Below are 20,025 nucleotides of genomic sequence, written 5' to 3' on the forward strand. Positions count from 1 at the left end.
TTTTACCAACTAGCATAAACTGACAACAATTTTACCTCCGCTCTCTGTCTCCTTGTGGGTCTTGTGGATAGAAAATCCTCCACACAGACAACCACAAGAAATAGCTCAGTTAAGAGCATGATGTCTTGCACTGCTCTATTTGTTGCCAGCTTACCACCAAGGCAAGGAATGACAGAGCTTCCTGCCTAAAAGTGGTGCCCTGGGAAAAGGCTTTATCCAGACCCGCTCAGGAAAAAAACCCAGGCTCAATGCTGTCCTCAAACACCGATACACAGATCCAAGAATCTTTGGTTCTAACAGTTCCAAGACAGAGCCCAACAAAAAAGCTATGGGCTCTGCCCCATATCCCTACAGCCTAGCTCCTCAGAACCACTGCCTAAAAAGGCTCAGCACGAACACCCAGAAAAGCCTCCCAAGTCAAAGTCTTTTTCTACCCCTACCTGTCCTCATCTTCAAGACCCAGCTCCTCACAAACCATTTTTGGTACCAGTCAAGGAGACAAGTCTCCACTCCAAAAACACCCTCTCCATCGGGTTATTCACCATATTCTCCCAGCTCCATCTTAGAAGGCGAAGTACAAGACCCAGAACCTCTCATCTCTTGTCATCAGCCAACCCCCCCCCCCCATTTTACTGTTTGGATCCACCATCCCAATCGGATCCTAAGGATTTGTATCCGATGCTGTTCTGATCCCTGTACCAAGGCCTCCAGAGTGACTATTATGACCAGGACTGGGGTCCATATGCTCCCCTTGGTTCCGACCAAGCAGAAGCAGGCCGCTATACTCTGGATGATCCAGATCCTCTGCTGGAGCCACGCAAGGAGGCACAATCATTAGGCACAATCACTAGGTGAGCTGGCTTTTGACTATGATCCATCTGCTTATGAAGACAGCCAGCCAGACCACTTCACCCAATAATGCTATGCCAGAACCATCTATATACTTCCCAAGTAAGAATCTCCACATCCATACAGAACTCATCGAATGGCTCGATCCCTTGAAATCGATGCATCCTGTGCACCTCCCATGTGGGACTGCATAGGTACCATGATAATGAAAACAGATTTGCACTTACCTGTAACTGTTGTTCACCAAGTAGTCACCTGTGCAGTCAGTCACACATCCCTCCCTCCTGCCCTGCTGTGAGCTCTTAACTAAATCCGACAACTATACCTCACTCTGGAAGTGGCACAGAGGAACTGATAAAAGGGCTCTCTACCCCCTCCTTATCACACTGGAACAGGCGAGAAACAGTGCGGGGGAGAAGGACCCAGTTTTAGGAAGAATTACTTGAAAAATTAATATCAAAATGGAAGATATCTGGTTCTGAAGGTTAGACTACCAAAAGGACAAGTATGGACATTGGCGTCAGTATATCCTCCAAATAACATTAAAACTGATTTAAAAAAATTATCAAGCATTATTAGACTTTTAATAAGGGGATATTTTAATTTTTGGAGATATGAATGGGGTCTTAGATACAAAGAAATATAGATCTAAGAATATTGGAGGAAAACTCTCAAAAAATGTGTTCAGGTATATAGGAATGTTAGAACTGGAAGACACCTGGCTAGCACGTCATCCAGATGAAAACGATTTTACATATTTTTCTGACAGACACCAATCATATTCAAGAATAGACATGTGTTGACTATCAAAAACATTTATTACAAAAGTTGGGAAAGCAGAAATTTTGCCAAAGACTGTGGCAGATCATAACCCAATAGAATTAAGTTGGAAAAATGCAAATACGAAAGAAGATGGAGATTAAATGATACAGTATTCATTTATTAAAACATTTATATTCCACCTTTCCTCTTGGTTGAAGGTGGAGGAGGTTTGCAGCAACTTAAGTTTGCATTTCCCTTCACAGCTCCCCTGAGGCCTACCTGGTGGGAAAGGAGAGAAATTTGTGAACCCAGGCATGTTAAAAAGATTCATTGTTTGGGACGGAAAGCTGAAGGGGCAAAACACAGCTGGCGATGGAGGTGGCGGTGCCTGGCTGCTTTTCTTTCTCTTTGGCGTTCTTTCCTGCTTCTGCTGCTGCTCTTGCTGGTGCATCAAATCATTCAACATTTGCTTCAACCTGTGAAAATAACAGTGGTTTTTGAGCAGAATGACATAAAAGAATTAGTTTTATTTCCATAAATAACTAACACACATACGTGAATATTCGCCTACTGCAAGGCATCTTCCAGGAACATCTGTGTACAGTCTACATTCCTTAGTGGCTGGTGGCAACTGACAAACCAACAAAAACTGTTTCCACCTTGAGGCCAGCCAGCCAGCCAAGTGAAGGTCTCTTTCTTTTGCTATTGTTTCACTGGCCAAGACACTCTCTGGCACTTCTCCCTCTAAAAACAGAGTATACTGTCACAGACCAGATTGTTAATGGTATAGACTCTTGACTTTTTATCATGTCAGCAATGTTCTTTCCGTTCCATATTTAAGATAACTATGAATTAATGGATGCATCCCAGCACTGAGTCTAAGAACAGACAGATCACGGGTTTGAAACCGTTATTTCTTTTGGGAAATACATTCTATAAGCTCAGAGGTGCTTACATCATGCCTTTAGAGGCAACGACTTAAATGGCTTTGATAGAGGCGAGTTTCACGTAACAGCTACAGGACTGCCTACTGCAGCTCTGTTTTCAAGCAATTGTTATGAGCTTTCTTATGGACAATTTGATCAAAGTGCAGGATGTTTTTTTACCTACACACACACACGGCATTCACAAACATTAGAGCAACTGTTTAAGGGACTACATTCCATTTCTCATAAAAGGCAATTAGTATAAGCCCTAATTAAGTCAGGGAGACTTGACACAGCCTTGGTATAAGCAAGCTTGAAGCCTGCCTAATATTTCAAGTTGCTGCTGTGATGATCATGATTATCATTTATTATATCACAGTCTGGCTGGATGGTTAGATTATTTTAATCCTTTATTTTAACCTTTTGTTTAATTCCAAAATATGGTACATTTTATATTATTTTATACTTAATTGTATTGTATACTCTGTAGGGGCCCTGGTTTGTTCATCAGGGATTTGCGTGATCTGTTTTCGATCGTGAGAATCTGTATGAGCTGTCTTTTGTACTATGCCTATTAAAGGTTATTAAATTGAATTGTATAAGCAAGCAAATACAATTTTGTTTGCTATTGCCTAATTTCACTTCTCAAGCCTATCGATTACAATATAACTATCACAGGATAATTGTCAGGCCATTACAACAGCCTCAGTTCTATTATGTCTGTACAAACAGTACACAGTTAATGGCATGCAAATGCTATGTTGTGTTTTCTGCTCTTGTATGCAAATGCACCCAGCGTGAGAAAGGATTCTCCTCAATATATAAAAGAGGCCATTTTTCTGTATCACCATCACATGTTCAGTTTCTGTGAGAAGGATAGGCTACAAAACACATACCTCTGAACATTATTTTGTTGCCAGGTCAGTTGCGTATAGCACTGATTTAACTGGTGCATTATGAGATGCACTTGAGGTGAAGCAACGTTACTCGGCATCACACTGTATGGGCCAGTAAGCAAGGTTTGCAAGAGACAGGAGAGAGTCTGCAAAGAAAAGACATGTTTCAGTGTTGGTTTATTTTCAAATTACAAGTCAAATTATAACTAAATTCTAATTTTCAATTGTTTGAGGCAACAAGCAAAATAAAAACATTCAAGTTAAAAAATAAAATCTGATTAGCAGCACAAAAACAATTAGGTAAGTAGATGGATGTGAAGGCCTCACTACTCCTTGCTGTGACCATTTTTGCTCTGGAGGGAACGCAGCACAGGGCCTTCCCAGAATAGTTCAATGGGGGGGGGGGGCTCTCATATAGGGAAGACTGTGTCTGAGTTGTATTGGGTTCAGGTCATCAAAAGTTTTCAAAGCCAGCACCTTTAACTGAATTCAGAAACACTCTGGTAGCCAGTCCAGCTGTCTCAACACAGTTTGAGTATTAGGGATACCATCTGTCGGTCACCTAGCTTCTTAAAGCCACTGCCTCCAAATAATGGTTCAGGACAAAAACTGACTCTCATCTGCTTAAGGTAATTAAAAAAAGAGGTAGGAATCATCAGAATATTGAGAACACCCAACCCAGAAGGGCCTGATGATCTCTCCCAGCTACTTAAAACAATAATGGTGACAAAGCTGGCCCCTGTGGAACACCATGTCACAACCCCCAAAGAACTGAAAATGTATTGTTGATGACAACCTTCCAGGAGTGCAACAATTTTAGCACAGAGTCTCATATTCCCCACCTAGTGTTTGTCACTGCAACAATACCCTGTGATCCACAATATAAAATACTAATGAGAAATATGAATTATGAAGAGATATCCCTGTCCGTTTCCTCCAACGGTCACTGTCAAGATACTGGTTTGCCTAGCAGTCTCTTATCTATTCAGGAACACTGGTTCAGGCTTGAGCCTAGTAGAAATCATGAAAGCTTCTCTTTCTGAGAACTGGAGGTCCAGCTGACTGCAGTTTCAAAGAGTGAGATAAGTAAGATGAAAGGCTGATAGAGGTGCCAATTAGACCATTAGACCTAGCAGCTTCAAGGCCAAAGAACCCAGGAGGGAGTTTGGCCTACGCATTCCATCTCGTTAATACAAGGACCTATGGGTGGGAGAAAGCACTTGCTCAATCCATAACCAAAATGGAAGCTACAACAAACAGGGTAAAAAAAGAAAAGAGATGACACCCAGAGGCCAGCAGTGCTGTTTTATCAAAGGTACAATAGTCTTCCTCAGTAACAGAGAAGACAGCCTGTAATTGCTAAGGGAAATGCCATCTCCCCTTTCCTTAAAGTAGCATTGACAGCAGTCCTCAGTAATAGCCCCAATTCTCCCCGGCCAGTTTTCATATACCAGAAATAACAGGAATTTTGATTACACGCAGTAGCCTTCAAAATCTTAAAGAACCTGGCAGCATTTTCAAGGGAAGTGAGCTGAAACGATGCAAGCGAACACAACGGGTTAACTGCCTTTGACCAGTCTTGACTATCACAACTGTGGTGTCCAATGTGAATCAAATCCAGACATTTTAGTGATGGAGAAATGGTGGAACAGAAAAGAAACAAATGTTTTTTACATCTCACCTGCTGATCCTGCATTAAAGTTTGACAAATATTAACACTGAATTCAAGCTGTTTCTTCAGTTGGCTAATCTGCTCTTGCCACTGTTCTTTCTCTTCCACGTATGAAAGTTCAGACATCCAGCGGTGATTTTCTTGCCGCCGCATGCTGATGTTCTGTTGCTGCCTAGCTTTAGCCAGAGGACGGTAATTCCCATCTGTTGAAAGAGGACGAGGACTCTTCCAGCTAGAAGTAATGAATGTCATGACAAAGGTTATAGATTTAAAAATTCTGCTTACAACCCAAAAATTCTTCATACAGACTTTGAATTTTAGTATCACTTCAGAAAGTGAAAGTCTGGCTAAAGAGCAAATACAACTCAAGAAGAAGAGTTGGGTTTTATATGATGACTTTCCCAGCCACTTAAGGAAGAATCAAACCAGCTTACAATCACCTTCCCTTCCCCTCCTCATAACAGACACCCTGTGAGGAAGTTGGGGCTGAGCGAGCTAGCTCTAAGACAACTGTGACTAGCCCAATGTTACAGCCAGAGTACACAGTGCAGTACAAAATACATTAATGCAAACCATTTAATGAGCAGCAGAGGTAATATTGCCTAATTAAAAAGAGCAATTAACTTCAACTTTAAATATTAAAGGTTGCCTATGATAACTAACCTCTCCTTATCATCCTTTGCACAATAGGGACTTTGATCTACATTATTGGGACACATGGAAAACTCATTGGAACTAGTGTCTTGTTCTTCTTCCTCTTCTGCTTGACCAAGCCCATCTGAAAGATAAGCTTCTTCATCGCCTTCATCTTCATCCACAGCACATTGAGTGGACCCTCCCCATGTTGCCATTGTTCTAGCATTACATGTAGAAAAAAAAAGAAGTAATTCTGCTGGTAAAGCATAGCAAGATTAGATCACACAATACTTTTATCCCATGTGCAGTCAGTATACTTTCCACCTTTCAGATCACGATGGGTAGCCGTGTTAGTCTGTCACCTACAGTAGAAAAGAATAGGAGTCCAGTAGCACCTTAAAGGCCCTGACCTGGATGGCCCAGGCTAGCTTGATCTCGTCAGATCTCAGAAGCTAAGCAGGGTCAGCCCTGGTTAGTATTTGGATGGGAGACCACCAAGGAATACCAGGGTTGCTGTGCAGAGGAAGGCACTGGCAGACCACCTCTGTGAGTCTCTTGCCATGAAACCCCCAAAAAGGGGTCGCCATAAGTCGGCTGCGACTTGACGGCACTTTACATACACAGCGCACCTTAAAGACTAACAATATTTCTGGCAGGGTATGAGCTTTTGTGGCTCACGAAAGCTCATATCCTGCCAGAAATTTTGTTAAACTTGGAGGTGCTACTGGACTCCTACTCTTTTCCACCTTTTGTTTACTCTCATGTGTTCCTTTTTTAAGGAGTTCTGCAAGACCAAAGTGGTACTGAAGAGGCAAATATCTTTCTGGTTTTATATTCCAGTTTTCCATTCATAGCTTTCTAGGAAGACTGGCAACTGGAACACCTTTTAGCTCTTTATAACCTAACAGTGTACCATCTGTCCAAATAGTCAGTAGTGAACTGCAGCAAGCCTGGCTGCATAACCATCACCCTGGTTACTCAGCATACATAATGACTACTCAAATCACATCTTCTTAGAGGCAAAAGATGCCTGCAAAAAGGCATTTGAGACTGCCTTAGTCATGGGCTGAGCTCTGATTGAGCCTTAACTATTTGTTTGTATTTTAACTGTATTGGCACAACTTAAGTATTGGCACAACTGATTGGTGCATTGTTGGTGAAAAGAAAAGACATGAAAGCGGCAGCAATATCACATCAGTAATCAACTCAGGAGGTGCTTCTTCTGTAATGAAGAAAGCAGTGCCCAGACTCAGGCTCAGCATAGGAAATTCTAATCACTAGTGTGTGCATATGTGTGTATACACACACTATTTCTAAGTTCTTTTTTTTTCAACAAGTCTGTACCATTATATTGAATGATTATAGTAGCAAAGCAAACTACATGAAGCACAAACACTTATTCCTCTCACTTTTCTGTTCTGCTTTGTTGAGGAGTGCACTGAGCCTCTGATCCATCACTCCTCACAGATAAAGCACCACCAGGTGTAGAATCAACAAATTCTCTTCTCCTCTGGTGCTCAGCCATTAAAGCTTCAAGCTGCTTTCTTCTTTGCCGCAACTCCTCTCTTAAAATCTCATGTCTGCGTATCTCAGACCACATCTGTTCGAAATTAAAGGTTGGGAGATATTTTAATTAATTGAAAGAATATGGTCCTAACTACAAGTTTTCATTTTCAGCTTTTCCTGTATGCGACAGTCTTGACAAGTGGAAAAGGCACCTCCATTGGCAATAAGGGCCCTCCCTCTAAATTAAGGGGAGTGGCTTCCCTACAGCCAATTAAGCAGGGTTTGGAAAAGAACCCACCCCTCTTAAGGCTATGGAATCAAAGGAAAATGTAAAAAGCAGCAACTATCCCTAACCATGGACAAGAATCAAACATAATCCTTAACAAGGAGAAGGTTACTCCTCCATAGTGTTACCATCTAAGCCTACTATGTAAGTATGCAGGCTCTCCCACTCAGAAGTGGGTAGATTTTCCTTTTTACGGAAAGGGGAAGATGCATTCTCTGGAGCAGGACCTCCCCTCCAGCTTCAGAGTTTCGTGAACCCATGCCCCCACAAGATCTTGTCCTGTTTTTACAACTGGCATCACTAACCCAAGGTGCCCATATGGTTAAAAGCTGTCAGCTCAGAACGAATCAGGGTAGGAGCTGTCCACAGGATTCAGGAACTGGGCAGGCAAACAAGGGCCTGGAGGATCAGACTTTGTTCAACTGCAGAATTCCCCATACTGGAGCACAAGCTGGTCTTGAGAACCAGTGAAAGTAAGATTTCAACTGAGAAGTCTTACAAGACTTGTGGAGCCCCCCGCCCTGTTTCTTCAGTGGGAGACTTGATCCCAGACTCCAAAATCAGGTTCTCTTTCCTGAGCAGGACACAATAACCTTTGGCTGCCAGGGATGGAATCCTCCTTCTGGTCTACATTGGTGTGGTGAGTTTGGGCCTTCCCTCTGGGGGTCTTCTTATGGCCATGGCCTGTGGCACGATATGGCTGGGGGGGGGAGAACCTTCCCCTTCTGAAATGGTTCCTTCCTATTCTGACAGTGGGCCAGGGTAGGCAACCTGCCCTGCATCCCACACTGTTCCTGAGGGACCAGTTAACCTTCAGGGGTGGGTGAGTAGGGAGGAATTTGGAGGGGGTGTATGCAAAACGAACCCCATTATCCCTGGTGCTAAGATTGCTATAGCAAAAGAAACACAAGAACCCTGCTGCCTCCTAACCAGGCAGGGTCAGTTGGGAAAGCCTTTCCTCATCCTGTCTTTAGCACAAGGATCACACTTTTCCCTCCAAAAGTGCCTTTCCTACTCATCTAGACTGCCCCAACCTGGAACTGCTAGAAAACATAAATTACTGTATGTTATTGCATGTTCGTACACAAGATTAAGGACTTTTTTCATTCATGTACATCCAGGACTAGTATGGAAGACATGCTACCACGTCAGACAGCCAGACTCTTCGTAATGTAGGAGGATTAGAAAGCAAAGGTAATGACTACACGGGGATAAGGGGGGCAGGCATATTAAAAAACAGGTTTACCAGCTCAGACTGTACCTGTTCAGATTCTTGCACTCAATGGCCACACATCAGCATTTTATTAGGTGCTGATCTGTCTCACCCACTAAACATTCCATCACTGTAAGTCTTATTCCTTTTCATAGTGCCCATTATTTTACTCCTCCACTTCTCATCCAGTTTCTCCCTCCTAGTCCAAATCTCCAGTTTTTACACAGTATTAATTTACCTTAAATGAAACTACTCATTTGACCCTGTGGCACTGAGCAGTATCACACTAATAATTTTTTTTTAAAATCTTAATAGCCCAACTCCAGACTTGGACACATTTTATCCAGATTTTTAAAATGTCACAAGTTTGAAAAAGGTTTGATCGGCATGCTTTACTTTAAAATAAAGGCAAATTTACCAGCCATTTACAACAATAAACTCTAAAAAGTGTCCAATGAATCAGGATTTGCAAAAGAAAACTTAATATTGCCATTAATATATAATACCTCGTTTTCAGTCCCAGTTGGTTCTTCTGGTTGAACCACAGCATTGCTTGCTGTGCTGATTTCATTAATTGCTGGTGTTGGAGCATTACCCAGACAGTTATCCAGGCTAGATGACAACTATAAGAGCAAAGTTAAAATCATGATGAAATGAAATGTAATTACAACAAAATAAATATTCTACCATGAGCATAAGTATTAAATTAATGATGAACTGGATCCAGACTACAGCAAGTAGAGTGGAGCTGGCACGTGGAATCTTTGCTGCCCTGTCTATGTTTTTAATAACAGCTTGAAAAGCCACCTCTGAGGATCAGAGAGAACAATGTGGGATGAGGTACGGGGTGTGTGAGCTGCAGATGGAAGGGAAATATTGGCAGAAGACACCCCCTCCATCTTGCACAAGCTCCTCCTCCATCTGAGGAAAAATGTATGAAGTGGGGCTGTTCTCTGATTTCTCCCTTCCCAATTTAGCCCCCACTCTGCACTGCATCCCACACTGTTCCTGAGGAACCCCTTAACCTTTAGTGGTGGGCATGAGTTTGAAGAACAAAGATGAAAGCAAATTCCCCTCTACAACCAGAACAGAGCACAGTGGTCTGAATTCAACTCAGTATCCACAATATCATTTATTTTTATTAGTCTAATCAATGTTACTCTTCAGTGAGTATGCTAGCAGAAACTGCTGAACTAGCCCAAGGAAGATGGACACAGTGCTCTACTCACGGGTGATTATGGGGTTTACATCACATGAACTGAGTAAGTTTTTACACTGCTTGTCTAACCAGAACCCATGGTCTCTTTCACATACACATATTTCTCTTCCTATTTCTGATCTTTCAGTATAGTGGCAGTCACATTTTCTAAATTTCTCTACAACTATAAAAAACAAAAAAGCTACACTAAAAAAATTAATTTGCTAAAGTGTCTTTGTAACCATTTAATTCTGTTTGTGTATCGTTTGTTTTTTTCTAGTTTTGTAAAATAAGATGTTCCAAAACTTCAGATTCTTTATAAGAATTGCTTTTGAGAAAACAAAATTTCTAAAACACTGAACTCAAAGAAAAGATACACATGGGATGCATTTTGATGTCGACTTTTTAATCTTCAGACAGTGCACAAGCTGTTCCTCATTAAGCATCAAACAGCGAACATCTCATAAGCTGGAAGGCTGCCACTCACTTGCATGGCAGTTTTCATGACCATAATTATAGCTCTGTCCATTCCAAATGATACCTATTAATTTATGTATTATTGCCAAATGTGGAATACTGGAATTAGCTTTAGAAATCTTGATATACATGCCTAGAAACTTTAGTTGAGAACAAACCTGGACTTCTTTGTTACTGTTTCTGATTTTTCTCTTCCTGCTCACTATATTTTCAAAACTAATCTCTTATCTCTGCAAGGATTAAGAAGGTTACAAAATACACACTTATTAAGACTGGATGCTTAAATGAGCAACATTCCAATGAGAGGTCACAGAAAACTGCTGTTGGGGCTGCCTCTTTCCCTCTTGCAACATAGCCCAATCTACCTACCTGAAGATCTGGACAAGCCTTCTGCAACACCTGGATTTTTTCCTGAATCTTTATCAGTTTCTGCCTTTCTTCTTGGAGATGTTTAAGTTCTCTCTGTTGTTGTTGAAGTTTGGCTTCATAGAATCTTTCCCTAAAATAAAATCACTCACATTAACATCTTCTTGAACCAGAATTTTACAATAAACCATACTGAACAAGAAATGGGCAAACACCAACCCTAGGTTCATTTGGAATAGGGACCATTAAAATATAAAACAGAACAGACTGAGTTAGGAGACTATGATTTTTTTTGGTTGCTTGTGTAACCACTGGTCACACAAGAGACTTCCATTTTTATTTTATTAAATTTATTGTTAACAAAATTACATCAAGACAATAAAAATTAAAAAGGAAATAAAAATACAAACAGGAAAAATACTTACGTTTTCATTTGTATCGAATATAAATCTAATTCAGAATTACAACCTATTCTCTAGCTACATATACAAAAGTATTTTTAAATTATTCTTACAACTAAAAATCAAACTTCTCTTTCATGCCTACATTCTTATTCTTCAAACCCACAAATCATCAATTCATTTTTCCCCGTATTACGCAAAAAGTCAATAAATCGTTTCCAATTTTCTACAAACTTAGTTATTTTCTCTAATCAGAGCAACTACGCGTTTGACATGTAGTCATGTCTTTTTAAAAAAACTAATCTACTTTGAACTGGCAAAGTCTCCAGGCTTCATAGTGCTCCCTACACTCACGGATATACTCCCCAACATGCACAATACCTTCCTGTTGGCCTTCCCTCCCCCCTTTAGACTCTGAACTAGGGTTGTGGGGAAAAGAACAGGTTGGAACCTTCCTTAAAGCCAGTAGGTGAGTCTGTCCTATCAAGAATTTTAAGCTAGGTAAAAGAGGCTATACCTTGCTTTTTCATTCAGCCCCATGCCTTTCTGTGATTTGTTTGTGTTGGCTCGAACGTTGTTCGGTTGTTGCTTTTCTTTTTCTTCAGCCAGAAAGAATTCACTCATGTTGTCCCTCACTGCAGCCTCTGGCTCTACATCATCATCCTAGAAGAACAAGAATCGTCACGCCATGGTACCAAAGCCACAGCTAGGCACACACCTCACTTTGTTTTTGTTAAGTGTTCAAAAATGTACCATAGCATGGAGAAATACTTTGTCTATTCCATGTATCCCGGACACCTGGTCGTGTCACACACTGTTACAGGGCACACAGGAAGAACATACAGATGGGTGAAGGAATTATGGGAGGGGACTACAGAAACAATTTGCGGCCTTTGTCAAATACCCTAAAATTTCCACTGACTCAATTTTTGTTGTTAAAAAAGGTACTGTGAAGTTACTTTTAGAATTTCAAAGTTTAAGAATATCTCATGTCTTACAGAGGAAACCAGGGTTAGACAAACCAGATTATACTACCAATCTTGCTTAAAAAACACACACAGCCTCAAAACAGTGTCAGTGGAAGTGGCTATACTGGCCTGCTAGAATGAAAACATACCTGTACCATAGCAACAAGATTTTGAAGTTGCCTAAGTTTCTGCTTTGCTGCTATCAGTCTGTTAATCTTCTGCTCAAACTCCACATCTTCTGGAGCATCATCAGCCACACTGCTTCTGCGACTGGATAAAGAAGCTTCGCTGGCTCTATCGGCCTCACCATCCTCCTCACCTTGTGGTATATCTGCACCTTCGTCATCTTCTCTATTATAATGACAGTCTGACCGAAAAACAGAGTTAACTAAAGTTAACTGACGAAGGAAGCTTTGACTCTCTAAACCTTGTACTCTGGAAATCACGCTGGTCTTTAAGGTGCTACTGGACTTTGATCTTGCTCTTCTATTTCAGACTAAAACAGCTATCCACCTGAAATTAACTGCAAGTGATTCTAACACAAAGTTGTACTTCTTCACAAAGACTTGCACACTGATCTTAAGTACCTTGATTGGGAATTAATCCCCATTAATTTCATGTAACTGTACTAAGGTTTCAGTCTTACATTAGGATTATGCCAGGACTCCCTGGAACATTAAGACATCTATTTTTTAAATCTTCAAAGTATAAAACAAAAAGAAAGCCACTGATAGGATTATTCTGAGACATACCTAAGGTTGAGGGCATGTTCAGCATTCTTACATTGGCAGATCGGTTGTTTATTTCGCAAGCCGTATTAAGATGCCTTCCATTTCGGTTATTAGTCCCACACTGCAAATTGCTGTTGCAATTTATTTCTCCCCAGCTACTGGTTCCCTGAGGATTTCTAGGAGGAGAAAAAATAGTTCAGCTTCTACTGACAACTGGGCCAAGTAGAATTCTAACAACTCACATGGAGGGGTGTGAGCTCACACACACACACACACACACACTCTGCACATAACTATTGAAGAGAAAACACAGATGCATAAGCTCCTAATAGCCCCATTTCTCATAATATCAGATCAAGCTCCATGTATTCCAGACAAGATCAACTGTTACAGAATGGTGGCCAGTCAAATAACAGCCATCTATTCTGATAATATAAATCTAGGATTTGTTAGTATTATGTTAAACTCATTTTATTAAGTGACAATCAAAACCAACCTAATATTAGTAACTGGCTGGGGATTCTCATGCTCTGAATCACACTCTGAATCTTCAGTTTCTTCTTCCTCTTTAGTGTTTTCATTTACTGCATCAGTCATCATATCAGAGGTCTGTTCGTAATAGTGGACCAATTCACGCAATTCGTTCAGTCTTTTCCGAACTTCATTTAACTTCCTACAAGAAAGGAGATCCGAGGGACAGCTTGCTCATTTGATTTCAACACAGTAAAAAAACCCAACTTATTCTTGTTTTGGGACAATCAGAGTTTGCATTTTCTGAGGCACGGGAGGAGGAATTGACTGTTTTTGTACAAGCCCCTGGAAATCACTAGTGTTTTTTCTCTTTATAAGCACTGGAGGAACAGTAACATATTAATTAAAGTCTATAAAATATATTTTTCTATTTGAAAAGAATTTTGCAGACCATACAAAGAAACATTTTACAAAGAAAGAAAATGGGGAGAGGCTGGAACTTGATTTCACCTAGACACACATCAAGTAGACTTGACAGTTTATGGGTTTAATAACATACCGTACCAGACATTTGTGTCATTCCTTTGTAATCTGGCTCATTACATCAGATGTATACAGTATTAAAAGTTGTCAAAGTGCTTTGTGGACATTATCTTGTTGGAAATTCTACCACAGACCCCTAAGTGAGATCAATATTATCTCCATTATGAAGTAAGAAGCAGAAGTCAAGGAAGTTTGGCCTCCCAAGGCCCATCTAATTCATGGAAGCAGTGAGATTTAAACTAGATGACCATCTCCTCATTACTATGCCATACCACCTCCTTGTTCTGTGCCCTGATTTCCTAATGGTTCTGGCTTTGGGTAGAATCAGATTCTGACAGCACAGTTACACGGTACTGCCAAGTAGGACTGTGAATTTTATTTGTGCATGTCAAAGATCTCAGTTGAACAATCCAGCTAGAAAGCATGTGCTAACTGTTTGTGAGAAATTAGCATGAGCATCCAAGCTTTCTTTCCCCCCCAACTATCACTAGCAACCAAGCACATATAATCCCCTGTAATGCCATGGGGTGGATCCAACCGTCCTCCAAGCCTTCCTCCAATGGAAAAGCAACTTGAGTTGGAGAAAGGCTTCAAACTTTGCTCAGTGGGTTGTAGGATAGGAGTAGGAGCCACCACAATATGTACTGACAGAACAGTTTTTTAAAATTCCCACTCAAAGTGGGACTAACTAGTTTGTCCTGTGTGGCAAAGCACAAGCTTCTGATAAAATATCACTGCTAACTGGCCAATAAAGTCAACCCACATAATAAATTAATTATACAAGATCAGAATCTAAAAATATTACTGTAGCTTTTCTGTTGGGTTTAGGTGCTCATCGTCTTCACTCTCGTTCTGAGAGGTTACAGAATCCCGATGATACACAACAGATGATGGTAAACTGTGAGATTCTTCATTGACAGCTGCCACTTCAGAAGCTGCTGACATGGGATTTCTTTGATCTGCACTCCTCTGAGGTGAGCCGGTGACAGGCAATACTGCAAACCACAAGATGAAATCAGAATTTGTCTTGTTGTAGGCAAAAATTAAGTAAAATCAACGATTCAAGGATTGCCTTTATGATTATGTACTGTGGATCACTATACTAAATAAATCTGTGGAGAAACTCAACAATACCAAACTATACATCCAGGAACTAAAAGGAAGCACATTTGCTAGTCACAAGCAGAAAACAGAACAAGACATGCACGTTTCCACCTTGAGCCACTAAATACTAAGTGGTCTCAAGAAACAAGAATCACCTTCAGGTAATAAGAGCCATCCGCCAGTCTGGATGCCCTTCTACTTTTTATTTTCCTCACCACTGGGCAAACACAACCAAGTTTACTGGTACCCTCAACTCTACAGAGATGTCAGCTGTACCAATGGAGGAGCCAAGTCACACATTAGCAAAGTAAATGTGTTCACAGATGAGCAGAGAGAGAAAGAAGTTATCATCCCTTTCATCCTCTCTCTTCACTGTAAATCTTTCTGCAACTTGTCAGATATACGGTGCATGAGTACAGATCTGCACAGGATCCAATGACTTCACGGCCTCCCTGCTCACATGTATCCATAAAAGAAGTGATTCCTGCCCACTCATGCCTCTCAAAGACGAAATGCACTTAGGCTCATATACCTGCATCCAAGTACAAAACACCTCCTAAGACTAGAAGTCATAAATGCTGCATCACAGAAACCTAATGCAGCGGCTGCTTTTCATTTCCTTTCCTATGTCCTAGATGCAACCCACAAACTTATTTTCATTTAGGAGGCTGGATTATCTGATACTGTATGTGGAATTAGCAAATGGAGTTTTGCTCATTTGTGTTAAAAAGGAGAATGAAAAGACGACTAAGTGCTACTTCAACAGTACTCGTCTGAGTACCAAGTTATTTACAGTATTGAGCCATTTACCCTTACAACATCGCAATAAGGTGGTTTAGGAAGAATGCTTTCTGAGATACTACTTTTCTGACTTCTATTAAAAGCAGCTAGGAAAAGAGGGGGGATATAATCACAATGATTGAAGGATCAGATACTGGTCCAACTTATATCTAGCAGTGCATATTTCTAAAAGATGTACTTTGGGCAGTTTATCCCTTCCCTTCTTGCTTCTTTAAGATGTAATAGTAGTTAATCAGTGTTCTGTATATGTATTTTTTCTTTTTTTTACTTTGTATTATATGTATTTTTTCTTTTTTCTTCTTTTTTTTCATGTATTCTTTGTATGTTTTCATTTTGAAAAAGCAATAAAAATTTATATATAAAAAAAGATGCAAGCGGGGAAAAGTAATGTCTGAAGAGAACCCGAGTGCAAACAATTTATCCAAATCCACCTAATTAACTTAGGCTGGCCAGGGAATTGAACTTGAAAATGAAACATCCAGATTAAAACGTAGATAGAAAACACAAAACGGACAGGACTTCTATTTACTTAGATCAACAGATATTGGGATATTGATCTACGCAAGTTTTAAACTTTCAAAGGGTCCAAAATTGAATTCTCAACTCAAAATCACACGCTACTCACGCGATGAATTGTTAAGATGCTGATCACGAAGTGTATGTAGTTCTCCTAGCAATTTGTCCATTTTTTGCTTTTTACCCTGTAGTGCTATCATCTTACTAAAGAGCTGTGCCTTCTCTTCAGACAAATGCTCAGACAGGGAAGAATTCCTGCTTTGAGAAACCTCCCTAGTAAGAGACAGACTCTCTGCTTGCCTTCTATTATCTGGCACAGGCTGAACCTGGAAGTAAAGATGCATACATTTTATTTCTGGTGGTTAATACTAGAATAGTTCATTTATTGTTGCTTTAAAAAATCAAGGCCAAATTTTAAGAGTGTCATGTAATAAAACCAAGAGCAAGAAAAGATCTCAGAACAATACATCCACTTTTAATAAAATACTCAATTTGTATGCATTTTAAAACAATGCAGAAGCCAATACATCCTATGACATCTTCACTAGAACAATGTAACTGAAAAGTTGCAAGAAATAACACCTTGATTTCATAGTCATTGCATGAGACTCAAAGAACAATTCTGCCCTTACAATTTCTTTGAATTCCCACCCCCAAAACCTACGAACAGGTATGGATTTCTGCATACTAGGGAACATTCCAGTTAACTCGGCAACATATACATACGTGTGTGTATATATATATATATATATATATATATATATATATATATATATATATATATATATATATATATCTTTAAATTAAAAAAAATAAAGGACCGAGCATATACCACACTACCCTCTTTGAGGTATAACATGGGGAGGGCAGCAGAGTATCAGTTACACACACACACTAAAAAAGAAAAGAAAAAAGAAAACAGGGATGAGGATGAGCAAACAAGCCTGCTAAAGCCTTGAGAGTTTAAAATATCCTGGATTGGTAAGTGGTATTTTCCAAATCATATCTCCCACAACTCTTTGAAGGCCCCAACATATCAAATATTGGCCATGTCACGTAAAAGTATCATGGGACATATGAAATCACAGCTACTCTAAGGATGTTAACTGTCTGCCCTTTAGGTTACTCAAGGACCTTGGTCAGTAGACTTGGAAGTCTGAAAGAATGAACAAAAGGAAGGCCCCATGCTTATATGGAAACAATGTACAGACACCCTAACAAGCAGGGGGGGAATCAGATGGTATGTGGATCAGATTGCTCAGACACAAATCAATGTACTATGCACTTGATGTCTCCCCTCTATTAGATCAGAACTATATACACACCCTATTCCATGACAATCATCATGGAAGGTACTGCAGGGAGGAAAGATCAATGCTATCATGCTTGGTTCAGTATCGGACTTCTCATTGGGATTATTAAGCCATTTACTATTAAATATGTACATTCGTTTGCCAATCAAAATTAATACAAAAAAAGGGTTACCTGAGACTCATGAAGCTGGTTGTGAAAACGCTGAATTAAGTCATTTAATTCTTCATTTAACTCAGATGTTAAACTCACTCCTGAAATGCTACCTGTAGTTTCTGTTACAACTATTGGGGTTGGGGAGGGGAGAAAAAAGAAATTCCAATTACGAAACTGCATGAGAAATTTTTCAAAATACATTTTAAAATCATACCATACACAAAAGACAGTTGGTAGAAATCTGCACTCATGCCATGAAGGATGGAATCTAGGAGTACTTTAAGGATCTGGAATATGTTTTTTCCAGCGAGAATCTGTTGCCCTAAGATTGCATCTCAAACTTTCTGGAATTATTAAAAGACAAAATTGTACTAGGACTGCACCATGCCACACATCAATTTATTGCAACTTGGCAAATATTTTAGAGTTTTTATCATCATTGTGGATTATTCATATATCACTTCATAACATTCCAATACCTGTTATGAGCCCAAATAGTTTCAATGTAAAGTTCACACAGACAAGATATTTTATTTAACGAGCGTTGGGATATACTTTTCATTTCTTATCAAATACACTGCCTCTCCTCCCCCATGAGGACCCAAAGAAGTGAGAGGTTAAGTTACATTGTGTGTGACTGGCCCAAGGCCACCCAGGAAGCTTCCACAGCAGAGTGGGGATTCAAACCTGGGTCTCTCAGATGCTGGTCTGACACTTGAACCATTACACTCAGCCAAGCCAAGCACTGTAATAAATAATATGAATAATTTTACTATTAAAAAAAGGTAAAGGTAGTTCCTTGTGCAAGCACCAGGTCATTACTGACCCATGGAGTGACGTCACATCCTGACATTTATTAGGCATACTATGTTTTCAGGGTGGTTCGGCATAGCCTTCCCCAGTCATCTACACTTTACCCCCAGCAAGTTGGGTACTTATTTTACCCACCTCGGAAAGATGGAAGGCTGAGTCAACCTTGAGCCAGCTACGTGAAACCGACTTCCATCGGGATCAAACTCAGGTCATGAGCAGAGCTTTTCACTGCAGTACTGCATCTTACCACTCTGCATCACAGGGCTCACTAATTTTACTACTGGCAACTGCTAAATCCAAACAACTGCCACCAGAGGCAGAGAAGCACCTGGGTCCTTGTCTGACTCTCAGGACATTAACGACCTCTCGTCCTGGGAGGATGAGCTAAATCATTCACTCAGCAACTATGATGAATATATTAGAATTGGTGTGGGGGGAGATAGTGTTTTTTCACAAAATCACACACGGTTGGAAGAGACTACAAGGGCCATCCAGTCCAACCCCCTGACTTTGTAGTAGAAAAGTATATATACGTTGTAAATAAATAAATTTATCAACTGATGGATTCTTTCAGGGCTCAAACAACTATGGCAGAAGCAGTGAAAAATCTATTTATTTTTTATTTAAATTTTTATCCCGCCCTCCCGGGCCAAAGCTAGGCTCAGGGCAGGTAACAGTAAAGTCATACATAAAAACCACAGTACACATAAATTTAAAACTAATAAATGAAACAATCTTAAACTACAATATTAAAATAGTCAATGGCACTCAATCAGTTGTGGAGGTGGGGGAAAGGGGGGGATTTCTGTTCAAAAGTAAACGCAACTCAACATACCAGAGTCATCCATGACGGCGATGGCTTGTTCAGCTTTGTGCTGCAGAGCAAGGAGAGCAGCTTGCCTCCCTTGAAGAGCTTTCAGTTGCTCCTGCTGCTGCAACATCCTCTTCAGTAAATCATGTTGCTTCTTTAGATTTGCCAGCTCTTCGGTAGCCTCTTGCTGGGGATCTCTAGCCTGGAAATAAAAAAACAACAACAGTAATGAAAAATCAAGAAGTTTAGAAAAGAAAAGAAAAAGCAGCAACCAGATTCGCATGGTTCTGCTTGAGATGCAAAGGGGAGGGGTAACCCTCATCTCTACCAATGGAAGTCGTAATGATTAAACTAATCTCATCATACCTACAACTGAATTGCAAAATATTTTTCACCTTACTTCCAACGAACAAATTAAATACAAAATCTGAAAATAAAGGAGTTTTTGGTAACTATTACACTAATTGAAAGTTACTGTTCAATATCTAGGAAATAAATTCCAGATATTCGGTACAGCTTTAATCTACTTAACATTTAATTAGTGGGGTATTAGTTATATTCAGTTCTTTAAAAGACATCTGAACTAATGCGTTGCATATTACACACTGAATT

The 20,025-nt window shown here is 40.0% G+C and overlaps 1 protein-coding gene across 1 annotated transcript in view; it reads right to left on the reverse strand.

Annotated features, from left to right (window-relative positions):
* PCM1 (pericentriolar material 1) overlaps positions 1 to 20,025 on the reverse strand; it is a 62,695-nt gene that overhangs the window by 32,997 nt on the left and 9,673 nt on the right. Inside the window, exons 6-20 of the mRNA XM_056855074.1 lie at positions 19,438 to 19,615; positions 17,808 to 17,917; positions 16,432 to 16,648; positions 14,707 to 14,896; positions 13,384 to 13,560; positions 12,909 to 13,063; positions 12,306 to 12,523; positions 11,706 to 11,851; positions 10,791 to 10,920; positions 9,253 to 9,369; positions 7,151 to 7,341; positions 5,769 to 5,960; positions 5,115 to 5,337; positions 3,434 to 3,579; positions 1,891 to 2,087 (exon numbers count right to left, since the gene is read on the reverse strand). Of these exons, the coding sequence (XP_056711052.1) occupies positions 1,891 to 2,087; positions 3,434 to 3,579; positions 5,115 to 5,337; positions 5,769 to 5,960; positions 7,151 to 7,341; positions 9,253 to 9,369; positions 10,791 to 10,920; positions 11,706 to 11,851; positions 12,306 to 12,523; positions 12,909 to 13,063; positions 13,384 to 13,560; positions 14,707 to 14,896; positions 16,432 to 16,648; positions 17,808 to 17,917; positions 19,438 to 19,615 (2,587 nt within the window). The remainder of the gene's footprint in view (positions 1 to 1,890; positions 2,088 to 3,433; positions 3,580 to 5,114; positions 5,338 to 5,768; positions 5,961 to 7,150; positions 7,342 to 9,252; positions 9,370 to 10,790; positions 10,921 to 11,705; positions 11,852 to 12,305; positions 12,524 to 12,908; positions 13,064 to 13,383; positions 13,561 to 14,706; positions 14,897 to 16,431; positions 16,649 to 17,807; positions 17,918 to 19,437; positions 19,616 to 20,025) is intronic.

This window comes from Euleptes europaea, chromosome 9, assembly GCF_029931775.1.
Source record: "Euleptes europaea isolate rEulEur1 chromosome 9, rEulEur1.hap1, whole genome shotgun sequence".
NCBI lineage: Eukaryota > Metazoa > Chordata > Lepidosauria > Squamata > Sphaerodactylidae > Euleptes > Euleptes europaea.